Genomic DNA, 18,742 nt, shown 5'->3' with positions numbered 1-18,742 from the left:
TTTTTTCGGACTGTCTTCCTTCCTCTTCCCGAGCAAAAATTCGATCAGACATGCCTGATACACAATCAGAACCCAATCAGATAAGAGTACAATCTATCTGAACAAATCTAGTGAATTTCAGTAGACGTTCCCAAATCTTTATATTTATGCATAAATCTGCAATGCTGCATAATCGGCAATGTATTTCAGTCGTTCTTCTTCTATGACAGAGCCTTCCAATTCGAGCACAGCATGCCTTTTTACATTATGAATGAAATTTACATTCTTCTTCCTTCTTCAACCCATTAGATTTCTGACCTCAAGAGACAGATCACAGTAACATAGTGTGGTACTGTGATCTGTCTCTTGAGGTCAGAAACCTAATGGGGTGAAAAAAGGAAGGATTTCATAACATAAAACACACGTCGTGCCAGAAGGCATGTTGGAAGGCTCTGTTCTATGACATCAACGACATCCAATGTATCAACTTCATGCAATAATACCTGTTTTTCTAAGGAAGGAAATAATTCAAAGTATAGGCGGCTGTAGAAGAAAGATGAAGTGTATATATTAAAATGAAATATTGTAAGAACCTTTTTGGCGTCTTTTTCTTACATTTTTGTATTTTGTACATTTTTTATTTATACATTTAAAAAAAATTTTTCAATATCAGAATCTTTTTGAGATGTCCTTTTAGTCATACACTTTTTTTAATTGTTCAATACCACATACACATACACTTTCTCCTTTCTTTTTTCAATTTGAAATTGGTTTGACAAATAAATTTCATCAGAGCAGAGAACTGAAGTTTTCTTCATTTCTGTCATGTCTTTACTTTTTTCTTTCATTATTGCTGATACGTCTGTTAAGATGCCTTTGTCAATGTTTAAATGTGTTATCCATTTTCGAAGAGTTGACATTGCAGGTAAAGGAAGATGTTTTGTTTTCCTCAGATATCTATAAGCTTTTGGGCTTACGCTTTTTAACGAAATTGCAGCTGCAATATCCTCTTTAGTCCAACGGATCTTCTGCGTTGGATTTAAAAGTAATTCTATTTGTCCTGGTGTAAAAAACGGAGTTAACTTGTCATGCATTTTCTGTGTCAACTGTTTCTCGTGCAGTTTATCTTTCGAAGCCAGTTGACGTTTAAGGGTTTCCGTTTCCAAATGTAAAGCTTTCGTTTCCAGAAGTAAGGCTGCATTTCTATGTTGTAATTTCTGCATTTCCTGAGAGATATCTGCCTCAGCATAAAAGGAGAAATATTATTATATGTGAAAAATAATTATGTGAATAATAATAGTTTAAGAAACAAGTAAAATACAATGACAAAACGTACCAAAATTAGGAACCACTGCAGTGTTCAGCGCAGCTTGAGTCACATAGCTCGATGTGGAGATTAACGCAGCACAATCTATACCTGGATCCAACGAGCAATGGGCAACGGGCTGTGCAACATCTACTTCTGAAAATATATTTAATACATAAGAAGGCAAAGTACAAGATAAATTGATATATATTTTAAAAATTATCACTTTAAATGTTAAAAATATACTATATTTATACCCAAATCGTTATCCATGGAAATTTTGTTGTCCTCTACGGCTGTCAGTGGAACTGCATCACGTCTAAGTTTTACTCGTACATTCCCAGATTCTCCAATTAAATTTTTAAACCACAATTTATCTTCAAATTGTGAATGATGAAAATGTTCCGAACAGACACGAGCTACACAAATCAATAATACTTTTAATAAATTAATAATTAAGAATAAGATTACCTGTACCACAATGTAAATGTTAGAAGGTACTATACATATAATTGTCAGTGTTAACTATACATTTACAAAATGTCACTCGATAATCGTTGATTAGAGAATCGATAAATTGAAGAATTTAGTACATTAATGTGAATATCATGGAAATATTCATCATGTATATGGTTATCCAATCATAATTCTAAAATGTCGATTCTGCCACAATTAAGGAAAAATTCTGTTAAGCATAAAAGATATTAGGACAAATCAAATTGAGTAAATGGACATCAGGACCAAGACATAATTATGATCACAATAGGTTTATGCAAGGATTTATGCGATATTATAATAAATTATACACATTAAATGTAAGTTTTATATGTAAGTTTTCATCTTACAATCTTGTATACATTCACTGAAAAAGGTCGAAATGTTCGTTTGAATATTGTTTATATGATAAAGCATTATAATTATAACACACGTTATCTTGCTAGGCTCTAATAACCCTTCTTGTTCATTAATTGACTTTTAATAAATCAATTTAATAAATCAATTTCGATTATACATTTTATTAATTACAATATCGTATATTGACTACAAATAAATCATACCAACGAATATATGTACCGATTTTAGGGTTAACATTTTCTTTGCATGCAATTTTCCACTTTTCAATCATTTCCGTGTCCTTCGGAAATGTTAAAAAACTTATTTTTTTGTTTTTCGTGTTTCGCGAATTATTTTTACAATTTCGTATTGCACACGATGGCATCGTAAGGATCAAATAAATAACACATCTATCTTATCGACAGCCATGTTGACAACACAATAACTATGCGCATTATTAAGCTAGAACTGGAAACACAATAGGCACAAGTAACAGGCACAAGGAATAACGAGCCGTCCAATCAGAAGCATTTGTAGCGCCAAGTGGACCGTATTCGAAAATGCATTCGAGAAACGAGCATTCGTATACTTATTTCACTTCAACTTATTAGTTATAGGATGCATTTAGTACTACAACCGCTCAATCACAGCGACTTTCATCTAGGGAGATTTTTTAATTATTTTTTCCTAGAGCTATGATTGGCTAGTGCCCAATTGAACTTGTGCAACTGTATACACTCAGAGATATCATGGACATCAATAATGGATAGTTCTTGAAATGTAATGTAAAGGTGTAAAATTGTAATGTACAACTAGCAAAGCATTGATCTGGAAAGAGATCCATTGAAATTTGATGTGCCTTATTCAATCTTAATTTGAAAGATAATAGTATTGATACAGAAAATGATTATTTTGACGTTCCTATTCTCGATATTATTTTAAATCAATGGCCGATATTCATAATCGGTTCTTATTTTAAGACGATCTTAAGTAATGTCTTAAGATGCTAATATGGCTTTCTGGCCGGTATTCATAGTCAGTTCTTATATTCAAGATCGTCTTAAGTTCAGCTTTGAGGTGTCATGAACCAATCAGAGAGCCGCGTTAGCGTATTAAGACATTACTTAAGATGGTTTTGAAATAAGAACCGACTATGAATACCTCTGATTGGTTCATAACATCTTAAGACTGTATTTAAGACAGTCTTAAATATAAGAATCGACTATAAATACCGACCAATGAATATGGTAAGGAAACGGTAAGGAATATTTCTGTATATATTATATTTCGATGTTCATGAACACTATTTCAATATATTTAATTTCACACAAATGATATATAAAGTACATTTGATGTTATGTAAAAAATATGAAATAACATCAGTTAGCAGCTCTGTACAGGAAATGAGTTTTACATTTTTGATAAATCATAGCTTAAAATCTATTCATTATTGAGCTTCATGTTATTAATCGACAGACGTTAAATTTTATTCGTTCGCATTATCTCGCGTAACTATAAAACATGTTTCAGGCAGCCAAGATCTTTCAGATACAGCAAGGCATCAACTAGCATTTTGGATACTTTGTCTCCTCCGGTATATCTTTGTTTCTTCGTGCTTTCTAGAGGACCAAGATCTAATATTTCTTGTATTATTACTTCTGGATTGAGATATCCCAGTATTACTGGTATAAAGGCACACATAACAACGAAACCAAAGAGAGCACCTCTCTTAAAATCGCCCAACAAAGCGTTATACGAGTATTTCTCAATATCTTGAACGCCGGCGTTTAATAGATATTCTTTAAGCGAGTCATGGTAAGCTTGCATGAAATCGAGAAATTTTTCTTTTCTCATTTCATTCGAACAACATAAGTGGAGATATGTGGAGAGATCAATAACAGGCGTCGAGTATCTAATGAGCGCGAAATCAATTAATATTGGAAGATGCTGTCCCTTATTGTCTTCTGTCTTGAAGAGAATATTGTCCAATGTAAAATCACCGTGACACAACGTGGCTAGAGGTTCAAGCGGCTGTACCGTTTTTATCATCACTTTTTCAAACGCGTTTGAAAGTAAGGCCTCCATCTTATCACAGAAAACTGCATCATGATCCTGGCTGCGAAGATATTCTACCACTCGTGATGTCTTAATGTTGCAAACAAACTTGTAAATACTCTCCGTTTTGTTTGTATACCTAACTTCTTGAATTTGCGTCGCGATATCGAAGAATTTTTCCCGTTGCATTTCCTTCATGACATATCCTTTACCATGAAATCGTCCCAACTCGCGCATCGCCGCTAATGTGTATTCCACTGGGGGATCATATTTATTATATGGACAAGAATAATATCCTTGTCCGTTGACATTTTCTAAGGCAATTACGAAGTCGGTGGGCGATCGTTCTTCGAAGTAGAAGCATCTCGCATAATTCTCATCCGGTCGGGAGTACATTTGATAAAACAGGATTTCGTTCCGAAATTGAAGATCACTATTGAAACCGAAATCCGACGTGGCTCTCTTCAGTACCATAGACAATTCTTCGTTTTGTCTATTTATTTTGTTCTCAAACAGCAAACGTACACGATATATGTTGGACATAAAATTGCCAGTAGATTCTAATAATTCGTACTGAGCTTTGTGAATGTCCGATCCAAGATTCTTGATTATCTTTGGCATTATCTCGTCGATCCATCTTTGACCGCTTTCGTAGGACATTTTATTTGAATACGCGATTCGCACGTGTCCGAATAAAAGTAATGAAATTCGTGAGTTACTGATTGAGTTTATATCACTTCGGTAATTAGCGCAGTACTAATAACAGTTTCTTGTAAAGGCTAGCTAATATTGCTTGGCGACTAAAAACTACGAGTTTTATGAAATTAACATGAAAATTAGAAAACTGATATCGGTGCATCGCGATACTACAAAAATAGTTTAACTATGCATATCAATGTACATTTTTTGCAAAATTGCTAACAGTCTATTATCAGCTGATAGCCATGTCTGATAATAATTGGCTCATTTGAAATAATACGTGTGGTACGAAATAGTATTATAGACAGACGTTAGTCAACTTGTAAACAAATGTTCCTTGTATTTTTAAAACTAAACGCAACAGTTTTTTTAAATATATATATTTTTTAACATAAATTATATATATGTATTATAAATCATTTTTATAGGAGATATTCGGTCTGTTTCGTTTTCGATAGGCCACCCTGTATATTGTTATGCATTACTTTATTATCATATTACAATGAATATTACGTCTACATCGCAATATGCTTCTACGTCGAAGAATAATCACCATCCAACACAATAATTATTTTAGGAAATGTCAATAAATAATGATATTACGTGAATTACGTTTATGTATACATGAACATACAATCATAGGAAGGTGGGTCAAATGATACATCATTAGAAAAGTCTTTCAATTCTCTACATTTGATTTTTTTAAATTCGATCAATTTGTTTAGAAGATGCAGGGTGTTAGATATGAAACAAACAAATCATCATATCTTTTTTCTTTATTATCTATTGAATCAGTTCATTAATAATTTGCAAAACAAAGGATGTCTAAGACATACTGTCGTGTAAGTTAACGTGATAATAGTTCAAAATGTTGACCGACTTCCATACAATAATAGAGATTCTGCTCGAAACATTAGGTCTGTTCTTTTTGGCTGAACTTTTGCACCAGTTCATCTTTCTTCCTCTTTTTTCCTCCTGAAGAGAAAAGGAAGAAAGATGAACTGATGCAAAAGTTCACATGGTGGATGTATATTAGGAAGTATATTAGGCCGGAATCAGACTACGCATTGAAGATTGAGGTTGAAGATTGAAGACTAAAATTTGACCAGTGAGGACAAAGGAATTTTAGCTCCTATTGTTTTGATTGGTCAAATTTCAATCTTTTAATCTTCGATCTCAATATTCAATAGGTCTGTTCATGTTGCTTGCACTTTTGGCACTCGGCATCTTCGCTTTCTCTCTTTTCAAGGCCAAATATGTATCTATCTCATTTTAAATGCAAAAATATTTGGGGATTTCATGCAACGCGAACAGACCTAATGCGTAGTCTGATTCCGGCCTTAGAAATATACTTCCATCATGGATGCGTGCACCATGATGTTTAAGAGTGTAGGAATAAAAAAACAGATTTATTGAAAGTTGAAAACTGCAAATTACAAAGTAGAATTCGATCAATTAGAACGAAACTAATTAAAACAGTAATTAAAAGATTAAAATTAAAGTTATCTGATTAAACCAAATCTAATTTCTTACTCATTAGCTGCTTTCCTTTTACACCGATTCTCAGATAATTCTCACTTGTGACGTCATAACTCAGTTGAATGCGCGTTCCTTTTGCATTCTGACAAGTGAGATTCAACTGAGTTTTTCCCCATAATCTGCACAAGATCGAGACCGTGTGCTTTCGTGAGTCTCGTAAACTCACTTCAAAGTGAGGTTATAAACCTATGTATATTCGATAACTTTTTCATCAAAAAAGCAAGAATAAATTGATAAAAGAATTGTAATTTTTAATAAATAATTGGTGATTATTTAGAATACGAGCCTAACCTTTGATTATACCTTTTATTATTTAATTTGAGGTTAGTGAGAATTTCTCATTTCAGCGCGTTCCTTTTACATACTGAACGATGACGTCATTAGCTCCGAAGTGAGCTGAGTTTGAAATGCTCAGCTCACTTCGGACTCAGTTTCACTTGTGTGTAAAAGGAAAGCAGCTATTGTCCCTCAATTTAAAGATACGCGCCGGTATCACTCGCGATCGGAAGTGACAGATCACGTCATCTGGTCGAACTTGCCGCAAACTTCAAGCAATTCGACTAATTTCGACGGTCGACTTCCGCCGTGGCCGGTTTACGCAACAGACAGATAATCAGTCAGTCCGTATAAGTTTTTCGTGCGAGATTTTCAGCGAGAAGAAATGTTGCGCGTCGTAGCGACACGCGTGGCCTCGGCAGCACGCACCGCGATTATGCCGCAGATCTCCGTCGTCGGCACGCAGTGCACCAGAACTGCCCACGGTGGTCCCAAGGAGACCGACGAGGAATTTGATCAACGATATGTAAATTTCTTCAATCGCAACGATATTGATCACTGGGAGATCAGAAAAGCCATGAACGATCTGGCCGGTAAGCTCGCGTTGATTATCTTTATTAAAAAATGATCAATCTCGAACTGTTGAAACACGACGACACCTAATACTGATGGTAGTTTTCTTATTGACGAGAAGTAGTGAAGTAAAACGCTACTGTTCCTTTCAATTGCACTTTATTTTGCATTGTATTTGCATAAACATACAGTGTTCTGGTACTACCGAATATCTCTTTAGTCATAACTCCTGTTAAAGTCCTATTAAAAACTTCTATTATAAAACTTGTATTAAAAAGTAAGTAGGAAGATATCTTGTTTTGGAGGGAGGGGTCTGAGCTAGATCTTAATACTTAATAATATTTTAGTGTTTAGTGAATTTATATACAGAATTGAATGTGTGTATAAATTCATAGTGAAATATTAAGCATTAAAATGTAGTTCAGATTAAATAAGTTATTTTCCTACTTATTATTAGTTGTATCATTTACATATCAGTCTAATGTCATTGATTATTGATTAAAATCTTTTCTATTAAAATTTACTTGAAAATTTATTTGAAATTATACTTGAGGAACAACTTTTCCATGCATGTATTTGCCTTTCTGAAATCCATATTGCTATGAGTGTTTTATTTTTAATCGTTAAATAAATTTAATTCAAAAAGAAAATTGATTTTCTCTTGAATTATCATTCGAAGAATTTACATTAAAAAAATTGGACACTGATGATATTCTATTATAAAATAGAAAGAAGATATTTATTTTTATCATGCAAGCATTTTTTTAATCAGGTAGTCGCAATCTTTATTTTATATTGACCTATTATAAATGCATATCCATGTGTCAATTGTAAAATAACAAATTCATTTCGTTTTGTTTAGGTATGGATCTTGTGCCAGAACCAAAGATCATATGCGCAGCATTGAGAGCTTGCCGAAGGTTAAATGACTTTGCGCTCGCTGTAAGGTTCCTAGAGTCTGTAAAAGATAAAGGTGGCCCACATGCCGCTCAAATCTATCCTTACATTCTTCAAGAAATTAGACCCACTTTGGACGAGCTAGGTATCAACACACCCGAGGAGTTAGGATATGATAACCCAGAATTAGCCTATCAATCAGTATATGAAATGTAATGGACTAAAAATATACTGTATAAATTTTAGTATTTATATATTAACTGCTGCCTCAGATGCAAACATTGAAAATAATTTGTCAGTTAAATTGAATTAGACATGTATTTGCATTCCCAGCAGCATTGTTGAATAAACAACCACAATTGTAATTAATGTCTGTTAATAAAAAATCAAAGCTTAATACTCTATATGAGATGTGCCAGAATTTAGAGATTTAATTTTAAAGATATATAAAAACTGTCGAATTAATTTTTTTTTCTTTTATGTTTCATGCCTGTGATGCGAACAATTGAAATATATATAGTAACAGTATATAGTACAATCGTATTAATCACTTTTAGTTTCGCATAATTGCAATAGATGTATGGAGGTAAAATTAAAAACTACACATGACAACTTATTTACACATTATATGATGGAGAGATTGGGAGATATACATCAGCAAAGTCATATACACATATGTCTATAATTATCTAAAGTTAATACATATTTTTTCCTTGCTTTTCAAATGACATCCAACTTAATTTATGCTCGGTATGTGCTTTGTTACAAACAACGGAGGGAAAATATAGTATGTTTATCTTACACGTGAGTACCAATATATTACATCATTAATGCAGTTGCCCTGATATTAAAAAAAAAAACGCAACAATTATTATCTAGTCATTATGATACGCTTTTAATAGTATTTACCACTAATTTCAACTACTTTTCCCTATAATGTTATAAAAATCTCTTTAATATTATTACACATGATTTCAAGGGCAATTTGTTGTTTCAATATTACGATCTTTGGAGTGAAGTATTGCTTTGCAATACATGTAACATGCTATGCATTATCCAATTTACAATTGGATAACAACTACAACTGAAGGATAGCATTATTTTAATCATTCTACATATAACGTAGATATGTAATGTAAAATGTAATGTAGATTACATACAAAAAAGGCGAGAGAATAGAAGTGCACAGTTAAAAAAGTAAAGTTATTTCAGGTAAAGATAATTCTACAATTTGTCACCGCAACATTGAAACAAGATTGCACGCAAAAAATACACTTTTCGTCACTTTAAATATATTATATAAAAATGGGAGCGATGATTTTAAATACCACGACACAGTTCAACTATTTAGTGTAAAATAGAATCGATTACTTTTGATTACCTTCAAGTGAAATGAAGGACAGTATATATGTGTGTATGTGTGTGTGAATCCTGGTTTTTACAATCGCATACCCTCCTCTTTCGAAAATAATATACATACATTGTAATTCTATAATTTTCGAAATCAAGAACACATAAAAATAATCTTTCATACAAATATAATTACATTTTTTTCTTCGTTGGTGAAAATCAAATAATGACTCGTTATTGATTACGCTAATTGAAACAAGTACATAGTGCAATATAATTCTTGTAAAATAAGATTACGGACACACGCCTTTCGTTGGTGCGTATTAAAACTGCAAACTGTAGTCTGTATATTATTATGCTTTCTTAGTTATGAAAAAACATACATCTTACATTCTATTTGTACCCGTCAGAAATGCTTAACTCTTTTTTTTTTTCTTTATTTCTACTATCGCGATCCTTTATATATTATATATAATAGCCTGTTTTTTGCATATCTTGACTATTTAGAAGAAATTCCAAGTGGTCAAGAAACGCTCATGAGAAACGCCCACGTCTGTATTATTATATATACTGTTATACAGTGATAAGAAAATCTTGATAATTTTTTGACTCGTACGATTTAATCAGACTGAACTTCGAGCTCAAATGTTTTAATAGATTGACCATGCAATTTATTTGACTCTATGTGCCTTGTTTTTGCCCATAAAAATAAATTTCTTTATAGAAAACCAATTTCATTAAGAATATAACAAAAAAATTGTAGTTTTTCTCGTTTTTACTTTTAGGTATCTGTGGGGAAGCTTTGTGTGCCTTCATTAAATTTAAAAAAAGATCATCTTGTGTCGTTAACAAAACTGAATGAATTATTTCTGCTGTCATTGTGGAAGTAATCGAGCTTCATGATTAATTTATGAAATTAAGTATAAACATTTTCATATAAATTGTTTCCGTAGAAAATATTAACAAATTAATAAAAGAATAAGTCTTTGGTGTGTATTCCCATGTATCAACCTGGCTATAAGACTAGAAAATATGTGCTTAACTCACGCAGTACTGGAAAATCACACAAGTATCCGTGATTTATCGATTTTCCAGTAAACAGTGCGATAGATAATTATCTTCGAAAACAGACGCATTCACCTGATACGACAATAGACCTCTTTGAAAATTAATACTACATCCGAAAAATTGGATTGCAAGTGAATACTCTCAAGCGTCTATGTTGTATCTTGAGTACAAATATGACTAATCTTAATTCAATCAATTTCACACTCATTCATTCTTATTTTCAAATATAACCGCTGTTCAATGACGATGCAATCAGCAAGATACGCTACACAGAACAGTGACTCAAAGAGAAAAAGAAAACACAACACCAATCGTTACTAATTCTTTCACACATTTATCCTTTCCGTATATCACCGTGATGCACTGATAGCATGTACAGGTGATACGGAGTGATTCTTTTAGATTAACTAGATTACACTTAACGTGTTTATTCTGGGCTAGACACAGTTTGTTGTTGTTGACTGTCCTCGTCCTTAACTTCGGCCTGCATGGTCTTTGTCAGAACGTTGGCGTCTTTTAACGATATTACTTGAAGAACCTGATGTTCTCCGGCGGCATTTATCATCGTCATGGGGTGACCTTGTATAGTAACAGCCTCGATGGTGGTGTCTCCGTTTCCTGATTCGACCTTGGGTACTTGAACCATCGGCGTTACCACCTGCATCGTACCATCGCTCTGTATATTGGCCACCATAGTTTGATACATACTGGCAGACACTGGCACTGTGATTACGCCTGAGACTGATACAGGATATCCTGAAACAAACATATGATAAGCGTTCCATGATCGACCCATAACGAGCCAATTGCATCTATATTGCAAACTAGAAGATGATAAAAGAAAATTCTAAACAAATATCTCAGATAAATTATACTCACAATGCGACAACGTCAAGAAGCTGTTTGCAAAGCGCTAAAACCGAACCAATACGGTCTGTGCACGATAAAAAGTGGTGTTGTTCTCACTACGCATTCTTCATTCGACAATTTTAATTTCTATCGTAACAATTCAATAACTACTAGTTTACAATACAAAAGAACATCCATTGGATTACCAATCCTTAATTTAACGCGTCTTTTATTTTTTCATAACTGGCATAACACGGTCTGTCAGATCACTGTAGTTATTCACAAACGAAAAAAATTATTAAAACAAAATTACTCATATATGTTACAGAGTGGAAAGTAAATAGAGGATAATGGTTTCTAAAGGACAAGGACAACAAAAGGAATGAAACAGTGGTCTGTGAGACCACTGTGTGCCAGTTGAAATATGATAAAAACAAAATCGCATATTGCATAAATATTGATCAATTTAAAGACGCAGAGATAGTACCATTTAATTAGTTAAAGGGTGCGTTCAGAAATAACAGATATACTTATTATGACTCAATAATTCTTTGGTACGCCCCTTCAACTTAATGTAAAATCGAAATACGGTCTAAGAAAATCAAGGCGTTTATGAGGGATAGCGAGTGTTTAAGCCGTTTGCAAAAATAAAAATTTCAGATCACACAATTCACATGACACTTTCGAAAAGCATATAAATGTTAGCACTAATATGTTACTTATTTCAAGCAGCTTAAACACAGGCTGCTAGCACATAATGTATAAAAAATAATGGTACATCAACAAAAAATACTCTATGTACAGCAAGTTTATTTCTCTTCGTTTAATTAAAGTCAGTAAACCAATCTTCAATAGTAAATATAATCGTTACAACAGTTTCTTCCGTCATCGTAATTGCGATAGCGGATTGTTTTAGCAATTAAATTAAAAAATTTTAAGAATCCAATGGCGATATATTCCCTTTGCAGTCACTTATACGTACATTTTTCGTTTGTTGTAAAAGTTTCTAGTAGTACTGCAATAATTCTTACATATACTATAATAATAGAATAATAATATTTTACACAAATATGTGTCACGTGCATGTAATCGCTGAACAGTAGTATCTACATGCATATTATATTATAAATAAATGCCGTTATCTTACTTTAACTTTTCTAAAATCAAAAGATAACAAATAGTAATGTATGAACATATATAAACATGTAATTTTTTTTTATATTTATACACATTCCAAAGTGCAAATATTTGCAATTAATACTTTTACACGGTTCTTCGTGTTATAAATTACATAAGCGCACCATGGATTCTCAAAGAACAAAGTTTCAAATTAAGCTGTGCATAGCTCCATTTATATAAAATTACTCTAGATATATATATATACAATACGAGGCAAATACATTAACTAGTCCAGATCCTACTTCGTAATACAAAGTAGTATAAACACATAGAGACATGATTCTTGATTGGAGCATAGCAGACAGCATGCAAAAAAAGATCCGGGACCAATAAAAACGAATCACTGCTCAAGTAGTTCCTGGCCGGCGACAGTGCAGAGCCTATAAAAAACTGTTTTACCGTGTCCGTCTTCTCCAGTAAGGATGATCTGGCCGTCTTGACCTAACGTCGCTTCTGTGACGGTGTTCAAATCGACGGCCACGCTAGCACCTTCTGTGCTACCGGCTACTTCCGCTAGTGCCTGAACATCTCCTTGACTCGTATGAATCTGAATGCAATCGAAAATGATGTTATTGTAAATGACTTGTACATTATATTACATAATATAATATTGGATAAATTTAACAATTTTTTTTTCCCAAAAATATTAGGACTATTGTCACATCTAGTATTATCTATAGTATAGATTCGACGATTTATTATTATTATAATATTTTGTTAATGTCTATTGCATCAATTTCAATTTATATTCTTCAAACTGAAAATGATCTAAAAGTATAAAACATTTCTATTATAAATATTAATCTTTACATGATATTTATAACTCTTTGTTCATACATATACTTCTGTCTTGTATTGATTTTACATCTACATATGTATTGACCTTTAGTATTTCTGTATGTGTACGCATAGAATGATCGAATTCAAATGTCACTGTACATCAATTTTATATATATTTTATATGTGTATGTATATTGTAACATAAATACTGTATTATATCGGATATTACATCTATCTTATTACGTGCTAAAAAAAACGTTTACATTTTCAAGAAGTTTTTTAAAAAGAGATCTTTAAAGATTTTTTATTTTATTAAATATTTGTATTTTTTAAGAAAACTTACAGTAGCAACTCCTTGAACTTGAGCTGTTGTACCATCCGGTAACGTAATAATCGGTGTGCTAGGATCCACCTGTATGATAGAAACTGTACCATCTGGATTGGTTATTGTCTGCAATACAGTTGTCGGATATTGGGCTGTCATCTGTTAAACAAGTGTAAGTCAGAGATAAGTAAACTATGTACACATCATGGCTGCATCTCAAAACTCCATGGACTGTCATTTTATAAAAATCTTAGGAAACTAAAACAATAAAAAGAATGAAATATACCAAAAGAAAAGATAATCATAAAAAATAATCATGATTTTTCAATTCCAAATTTTTAAACATTATCTCAAATGTAATCTTGAGTAGTTGTTGTAACTGTATAGTATGTTACTTTGTGCTTAAAAATGACAGTGAATAATGCTTTTGAATGCAGCTTTGAATCAAGGAACATTATTATGAGTTCTCTTAGAATTTTAATTTTTAAATATATGATTTTGATTTATAAATGTTCCATTACTAAATACAGATTATACAAATTAATATATTTTAATATATATTCAATTCTGAAATCTATGGTATAATAATAAAAAAAAAAAAGATTTAACTCAAATAAGGGAAACCAAACACATCAGTAGAAATACGACTTTGTAAAGAATATTCCAGATTAAAATTTTAGATTCTTTTTTTTTTATATGATGATGCGGACTGTAGAAACAAATGAAAATCAGGTTTCTGAAGAGTGAAAAACTTGAAATAAGAAATAAAAATTGTTAACATTTTTCTAAGTATCAAAATAAAAATTTTTTAGTAAATAGGGATCTAAAATTCATATTGTTTCGTGTCATCCTAGATCTGTTTTAAAAATTCTATTTTTTTTTATAAACTCCATCCACTCCCACCTGAGTGGCAGTGGCAAGAGCTGTGGGAGACGCGGCAATGATTTGTGCTGGCGAAGAGTTTCCCTTAGATGAATCTGCGCTGTTGAGACGAACAACTCCCACCGTCTGTTGCTGTTGCGACTGTCCTCCATTTTGTGTCTGGCTCGATGATGGATGCGACGAGGAATGAGGCGTCGCTTGTTGTATTAGAGTATTAGACTTTTCGTCATCTTCGTTAAACGCCGGTAGAAGATCTTCTCTTCCGTGATATTTGTAACAATTTATTACAATTTGCCGTAACGCATGAGTCCAGGAGATCTGTAATGGATTGCACTGTCCCAATTCATACGTTTAACATCCAATTAATAAGTTCTTGGAATAGATTATTCGATCAACTATTTTATGTTCATTATCTTTTATCAAATACATAGAACAGTAAAAAATTGAAAAAAATCATTTATTTCTTGTACACATATATATATATTTCAAAAAATTTAATTTTTTTCCTTTGTATTTTATATAACATATTTTTAAGATTTTTAAATAATGATGTAAAATAATGAAACAAATCATTTAAAGATATTTTGGTATTGGAACAGAATGATAAAACAATAAAGAAAAAATTAAAAATATTCTTATCGAATTTACGTACTTTTTGTTTTTCGTCTTCCGTTCGCGCATCCATTCGGACATTAGCCCAAGGTAATTCTTTGGGCCACCAAGGAGGTCGCGTACTATCTCTTCCCCAGCCAGGTTTACCTCTGCCTGTAGAATACTTTAACATCAACGGGATGAATGCTCTAAGTTGCGCCTGTGTCATCTTCTCGACCGGAGTTGGTATACCGTCGATTATAAGCGGTGGTAATTCGAATAATGACGGATCATCCTGCACGGGCGGCGGTGCTTGTTGCGCAAGTGCGTTCTCCAGCTCCTCCATGATAACGGTCCTTAGATTTTTAACTACATCCTCTAAGGGCTTTGCTCCAAAGACTTTGTAACTACTATTTGGTTTGCCTGGCGTAGCCACTAGCACTACTGCTTGTTGTCCAACTCGGGTAGCAAATTCGTCAATAGTTTGCTATAAACAGTTCGATAATATTGTAAAATTCTAAAATAATATATACTATTGTGCTAGAATAAATATATACGCGAAAATACAAGAACGCAAGTAATAATGAAAATGATATTATATGATATTGATAAATTATCAGAAAATTTAAATCAAAAGAATATAAAAAATACTTGTAAAAGCCAATACTACAATATCATGAATATGTATATACATGTCAGTCACATACATCAGTATGTGTATATATTATGTATTTTTATATATATTACAGTCAAAGTGTTAACTACTGTAAATGTATACACTTACTGTAGTCTGTTGTAATCAACATATACATTTACTATACGTAAATGTATGCATTGACTAGTAATGTATATACATAGTTTTTCACTGGCAGAGCTGGTGCACTCGGTGCACTTTAAAGCTGTTGTACATAAATCGATGTACATTTTTATTAAAAATATAAAAATGAATTAAACCGCGAAATCCTCAATATATTTTATTGTGGTATTTGATAAAATATACATTGGATATTTTATTAATTGAGATATCTCACTTTTATACATTCAAATTAGGTTAGTGTATAACAGCTTTAATGTACACTGAGTATGCACCAATTATGCCAGTGAAAAATGCTATTACTAAAGTTAACACTCTGATTGTGACATATACATAAATTTGTTCTCGTATAACAATGTAAACGCGTTTTGATTTTCGATTTGGCTTATTCATATAATACTGTAATGTAATACTAAAAATTGCATAAAATATAAAGCATAACAATCAAATTTGATAAGAACCGTCATACAGAATTGAGTGCCAAAGAATAAACATAAGAGATAGATTGTTTGCATGATTCTTACTAAATTTGATTACTGCACTTTATTCATATTTTGTGTGATTTTTACTGTATTATTTATATTTTTATTATATTTGAATTTTATATACTGAGGAATCAAATTATGGGTCGAAATGTTTCCGTTATTGTAATACGAGAATAAGTTTATATATACACATGTCCTTCCAATGTTGGCTTTATAGATATTTGTTATATTCTTTTGATTTATATTCTTCAGAGTCTAATTATTCACGTAGGAGAGTTTCACTTACTCTAAGCTTTCTTAAAAGCCTGTTTTGTTGTCTCTTTCTGATACTGGGATTAGTTTCAAAACTGTGAGGTCGTTTTCGCTTCTTGGCTGACACAATGGCAGCCGCTGCAGCGACGCCTACAGGTCCTAAAGATTTTTTAATGCAAAAGTAATATTTCAATTGTTTCATAATATTTCTTGATATGCCAATATAATCAAGAATCAAAATAAAAGAAGTTTTATAAATATTTTTAGATTCTCAATAACATAAACATTTATTTATAAAAAAAGAAAAAAGTAAAAAACTTACTATAATATACTGAAATAAGAACAAAAAAAGCTGATGAGAGTGCAGCGCAATATTTAATGCGTATAACAAATAATAAAATTGTATAAAGGCCGGATCAGACTATCGACTCTGCAGATCGACCCCCAACTGCCAACTCTGACTGCCGATCAATAATGGACCAATCACAATAAGACTGATTCAATGTGATTGGTCCATTATTGGTCGGCTGTCAGGGTTTAACGCGTCCTATATTTATTGTTATTCTTATATGTATTTCGTTTATTTATTATTTTCACGTTTTACATTGCTGTGTGTGAATTAGAAATTAGAAGAATTAGAAAAAGATAAAGATTTGAACCAGGATTAAAGCTATTCTACATTGGTAGAAATGGGCATGAATCAATTATAATTTTATTATTTGACTATTATTTGACGCTTATTCTGATTACATCACTATGGACTTTTACATTTATATCGAAGTTTTCTTTGTTCACACGCTCTTGAACTCTTCAGATAAATTATGTTTTGTTGGTTATTAGATCAGTTCAATTTCTAATAATAAATTTGTGTCGCACCTTTAAATAAATCACAGGCTATATATTTGCCTCGTCTTTAGTTTTCTTTATTTTCTAACCACAATGAAGAATTTTACCTTTGGAATTGGTAATTGATTAATGATCCATCTTCTATTCGAAAGTGAAATTAAATAGTATTAATTTTTATTTTCGATGAAAATGATTCCAGGCGTAACTGAAATGTCCGACGGATTTAATTACGTTAACTAAAATGTGTTAATTACCAATTTACGCATAATAGAAAACTAATAATAAGTACCGTGCCGCATTCTCATTATTATCTCGTTTTGCTTTCTATTTTTCTTTATTTATATTTTATTTATTTATACAGCAAAAAATTTTATGACATTGGCATACCAAAAATGTAATTGTATTTCCAATACATACAAAACAAAGATGCGTAAGCAACAATGAAAGTGATATTAATTGATATTACACTGACCTCCTAAACAATCAGATTAAAACAAAAAAAACTTGTACATATATTTTATATATATTGATATATATATATATATATACACCCGTTTGAAAAAATACCAAGAAAATATAAAATATAAAAAAATAGAAAATTCTATAAAAATATAATAGAATCTGAATGTAAGATATATTTCATCTATTCTAGATAAAAATACAGAAAAATATTGGACTGTGTTCATTGTTAAAAATTGAGAAACGTTTTACCTACTTAAATTATTTCATTTTCTAACTAAAAAAAATATAAATGTCATTTTTATAATATTGATTATCATATTCTGATTATTCCATTATTACAATAAATAAATCTTCATTTAAATAAAAAAGGATAATGCAAGGTAATATTCTGATTTTTAATTTTCATGGTAAAATTTTAATTAATTATGAGTACAATCCGTTGTGATTCAACACTAATAACATAAAGCAAATAAACACACAAACACGACAAAATACACAACAACAAAAAGTCAAATTATTAACGCATAAATCGTAGGCAAAAATATTCATTAGTAAAACAAAAAAATATATACATACTATCATGCTAGTCTATAGTATAAATTATATTTTTTTATTTAAACATAAATATTATCGTAAAATGATTTTGCAAATAATGATATTCAAATACAAATCGTACAATATATATATATATATATATATAT

At 31.5% G+C, this 18,742-nt stretch overlaps 3 protein-coding genes across 9 annotated transcripts in view; 1 reads left to right on the top strand and 2 right to left on the bottom strand.

The window, feature by feature from the left end:
* Positions 1-3,628: 3,628 nt before the first annotated feature.
* On the bottom strand, positions 3,629-4,834 carry LOC108731105 (uncharacterized). The gene has a single exon (XM_018461199.1). The coding sequence runs from the start codon at positions 4,832-4,834 to the stop codon at positions 3,632-3,634; it is 1,203 nt and encodes a 400-aa protein (XP_018316701.1). The 3' UTR covers positions 3,629-3,631.
* Positions 4,835-6,971: 2,137 nt separating this feature from the next.
* On the top strand, positions 6,972-8,561 carry COX5A (Cytochrome c oxidase subunit 5A). The gene is made up of 2 exons (XM_018461189.1): positions 6,972-7,281; positions 8,124-8,561. The coding sequence occupies exons 1-2, from the start codon at positions 7,074-7,076 to the stop codon at positions 8,372-8,374; spliced, it is 459 nt and encodes a 152-aa protein (XP_018316691.1). The 5' UTR covers positions 6,972-7,073; the 3' UTR covers positions 8,375-8,561.
* A 436-nt stretch (positions 8,562-8,997) lies between these two features.
* ewg (DNA-binding protein Ewg) overlaps positions 8,998-18,742 on the bottom strand; it is a 12,771-nt gene continuing 3,026 nt past the window's right edge. For 4 of the 7 annotated variants that reach the window (XM_018461249.1, XM_018461248.1, XM_018461252.1 and 1 more), the window contains exons 3-8: positions 16,768-16,892; positions 15,244-15,669; positions 14,613-14,924; positions 13,728-13,868; positions 13,004-13,151; positions 8,998-11,332 (exon numbers count right to left, since the gene is read on the bottom strand). In XM_018461249.1, coding sequence (XP_018316751.1) covers positions 11,004-11,332; positions 13,004-13,151; positions 13,728-13,868; positions 14,613-14,924; positions 15,244-15,669; positions 16,768-16,892 — 1,481 coding nt within the window. In that variant the 3' untranslated portion in view covers positions 8,998-11,003. The remainder of the gene's footprint in view (positions 11,333-13,003; positions 13,152-13,727; positions 13,869-14,612; positions 14,925-15,243; positions 15,670-16,767; positions 16,893-18,742) is intronic. The other 3 variants (XM_018461251.1, XM_018461253.1, XM_018461254.1) reach the window with 2 other exon arrangements.

Source organism: Mycetomoellerius zeteki, unplaced genomic scaffold (genome assembly GCF_001594055.1).
Source record: "Mycetomoellerius zeteki isolate Tzet28-1 unplaced genomic scaffold, Tzet1.0 scaffold120, whole genome shotgun sequence".
Classification (NCBI taxonomy): domain Eukaryota; kingdom Metazoa; phylum Arthropoda; class Insecta; order Hymenoptera; family Formicidae; genus Mycetomoellerius; species Mycetomoellerius zeteki.
This window is presented reverse-complemented; position numbering and strand designations above follow the sequence as displayed.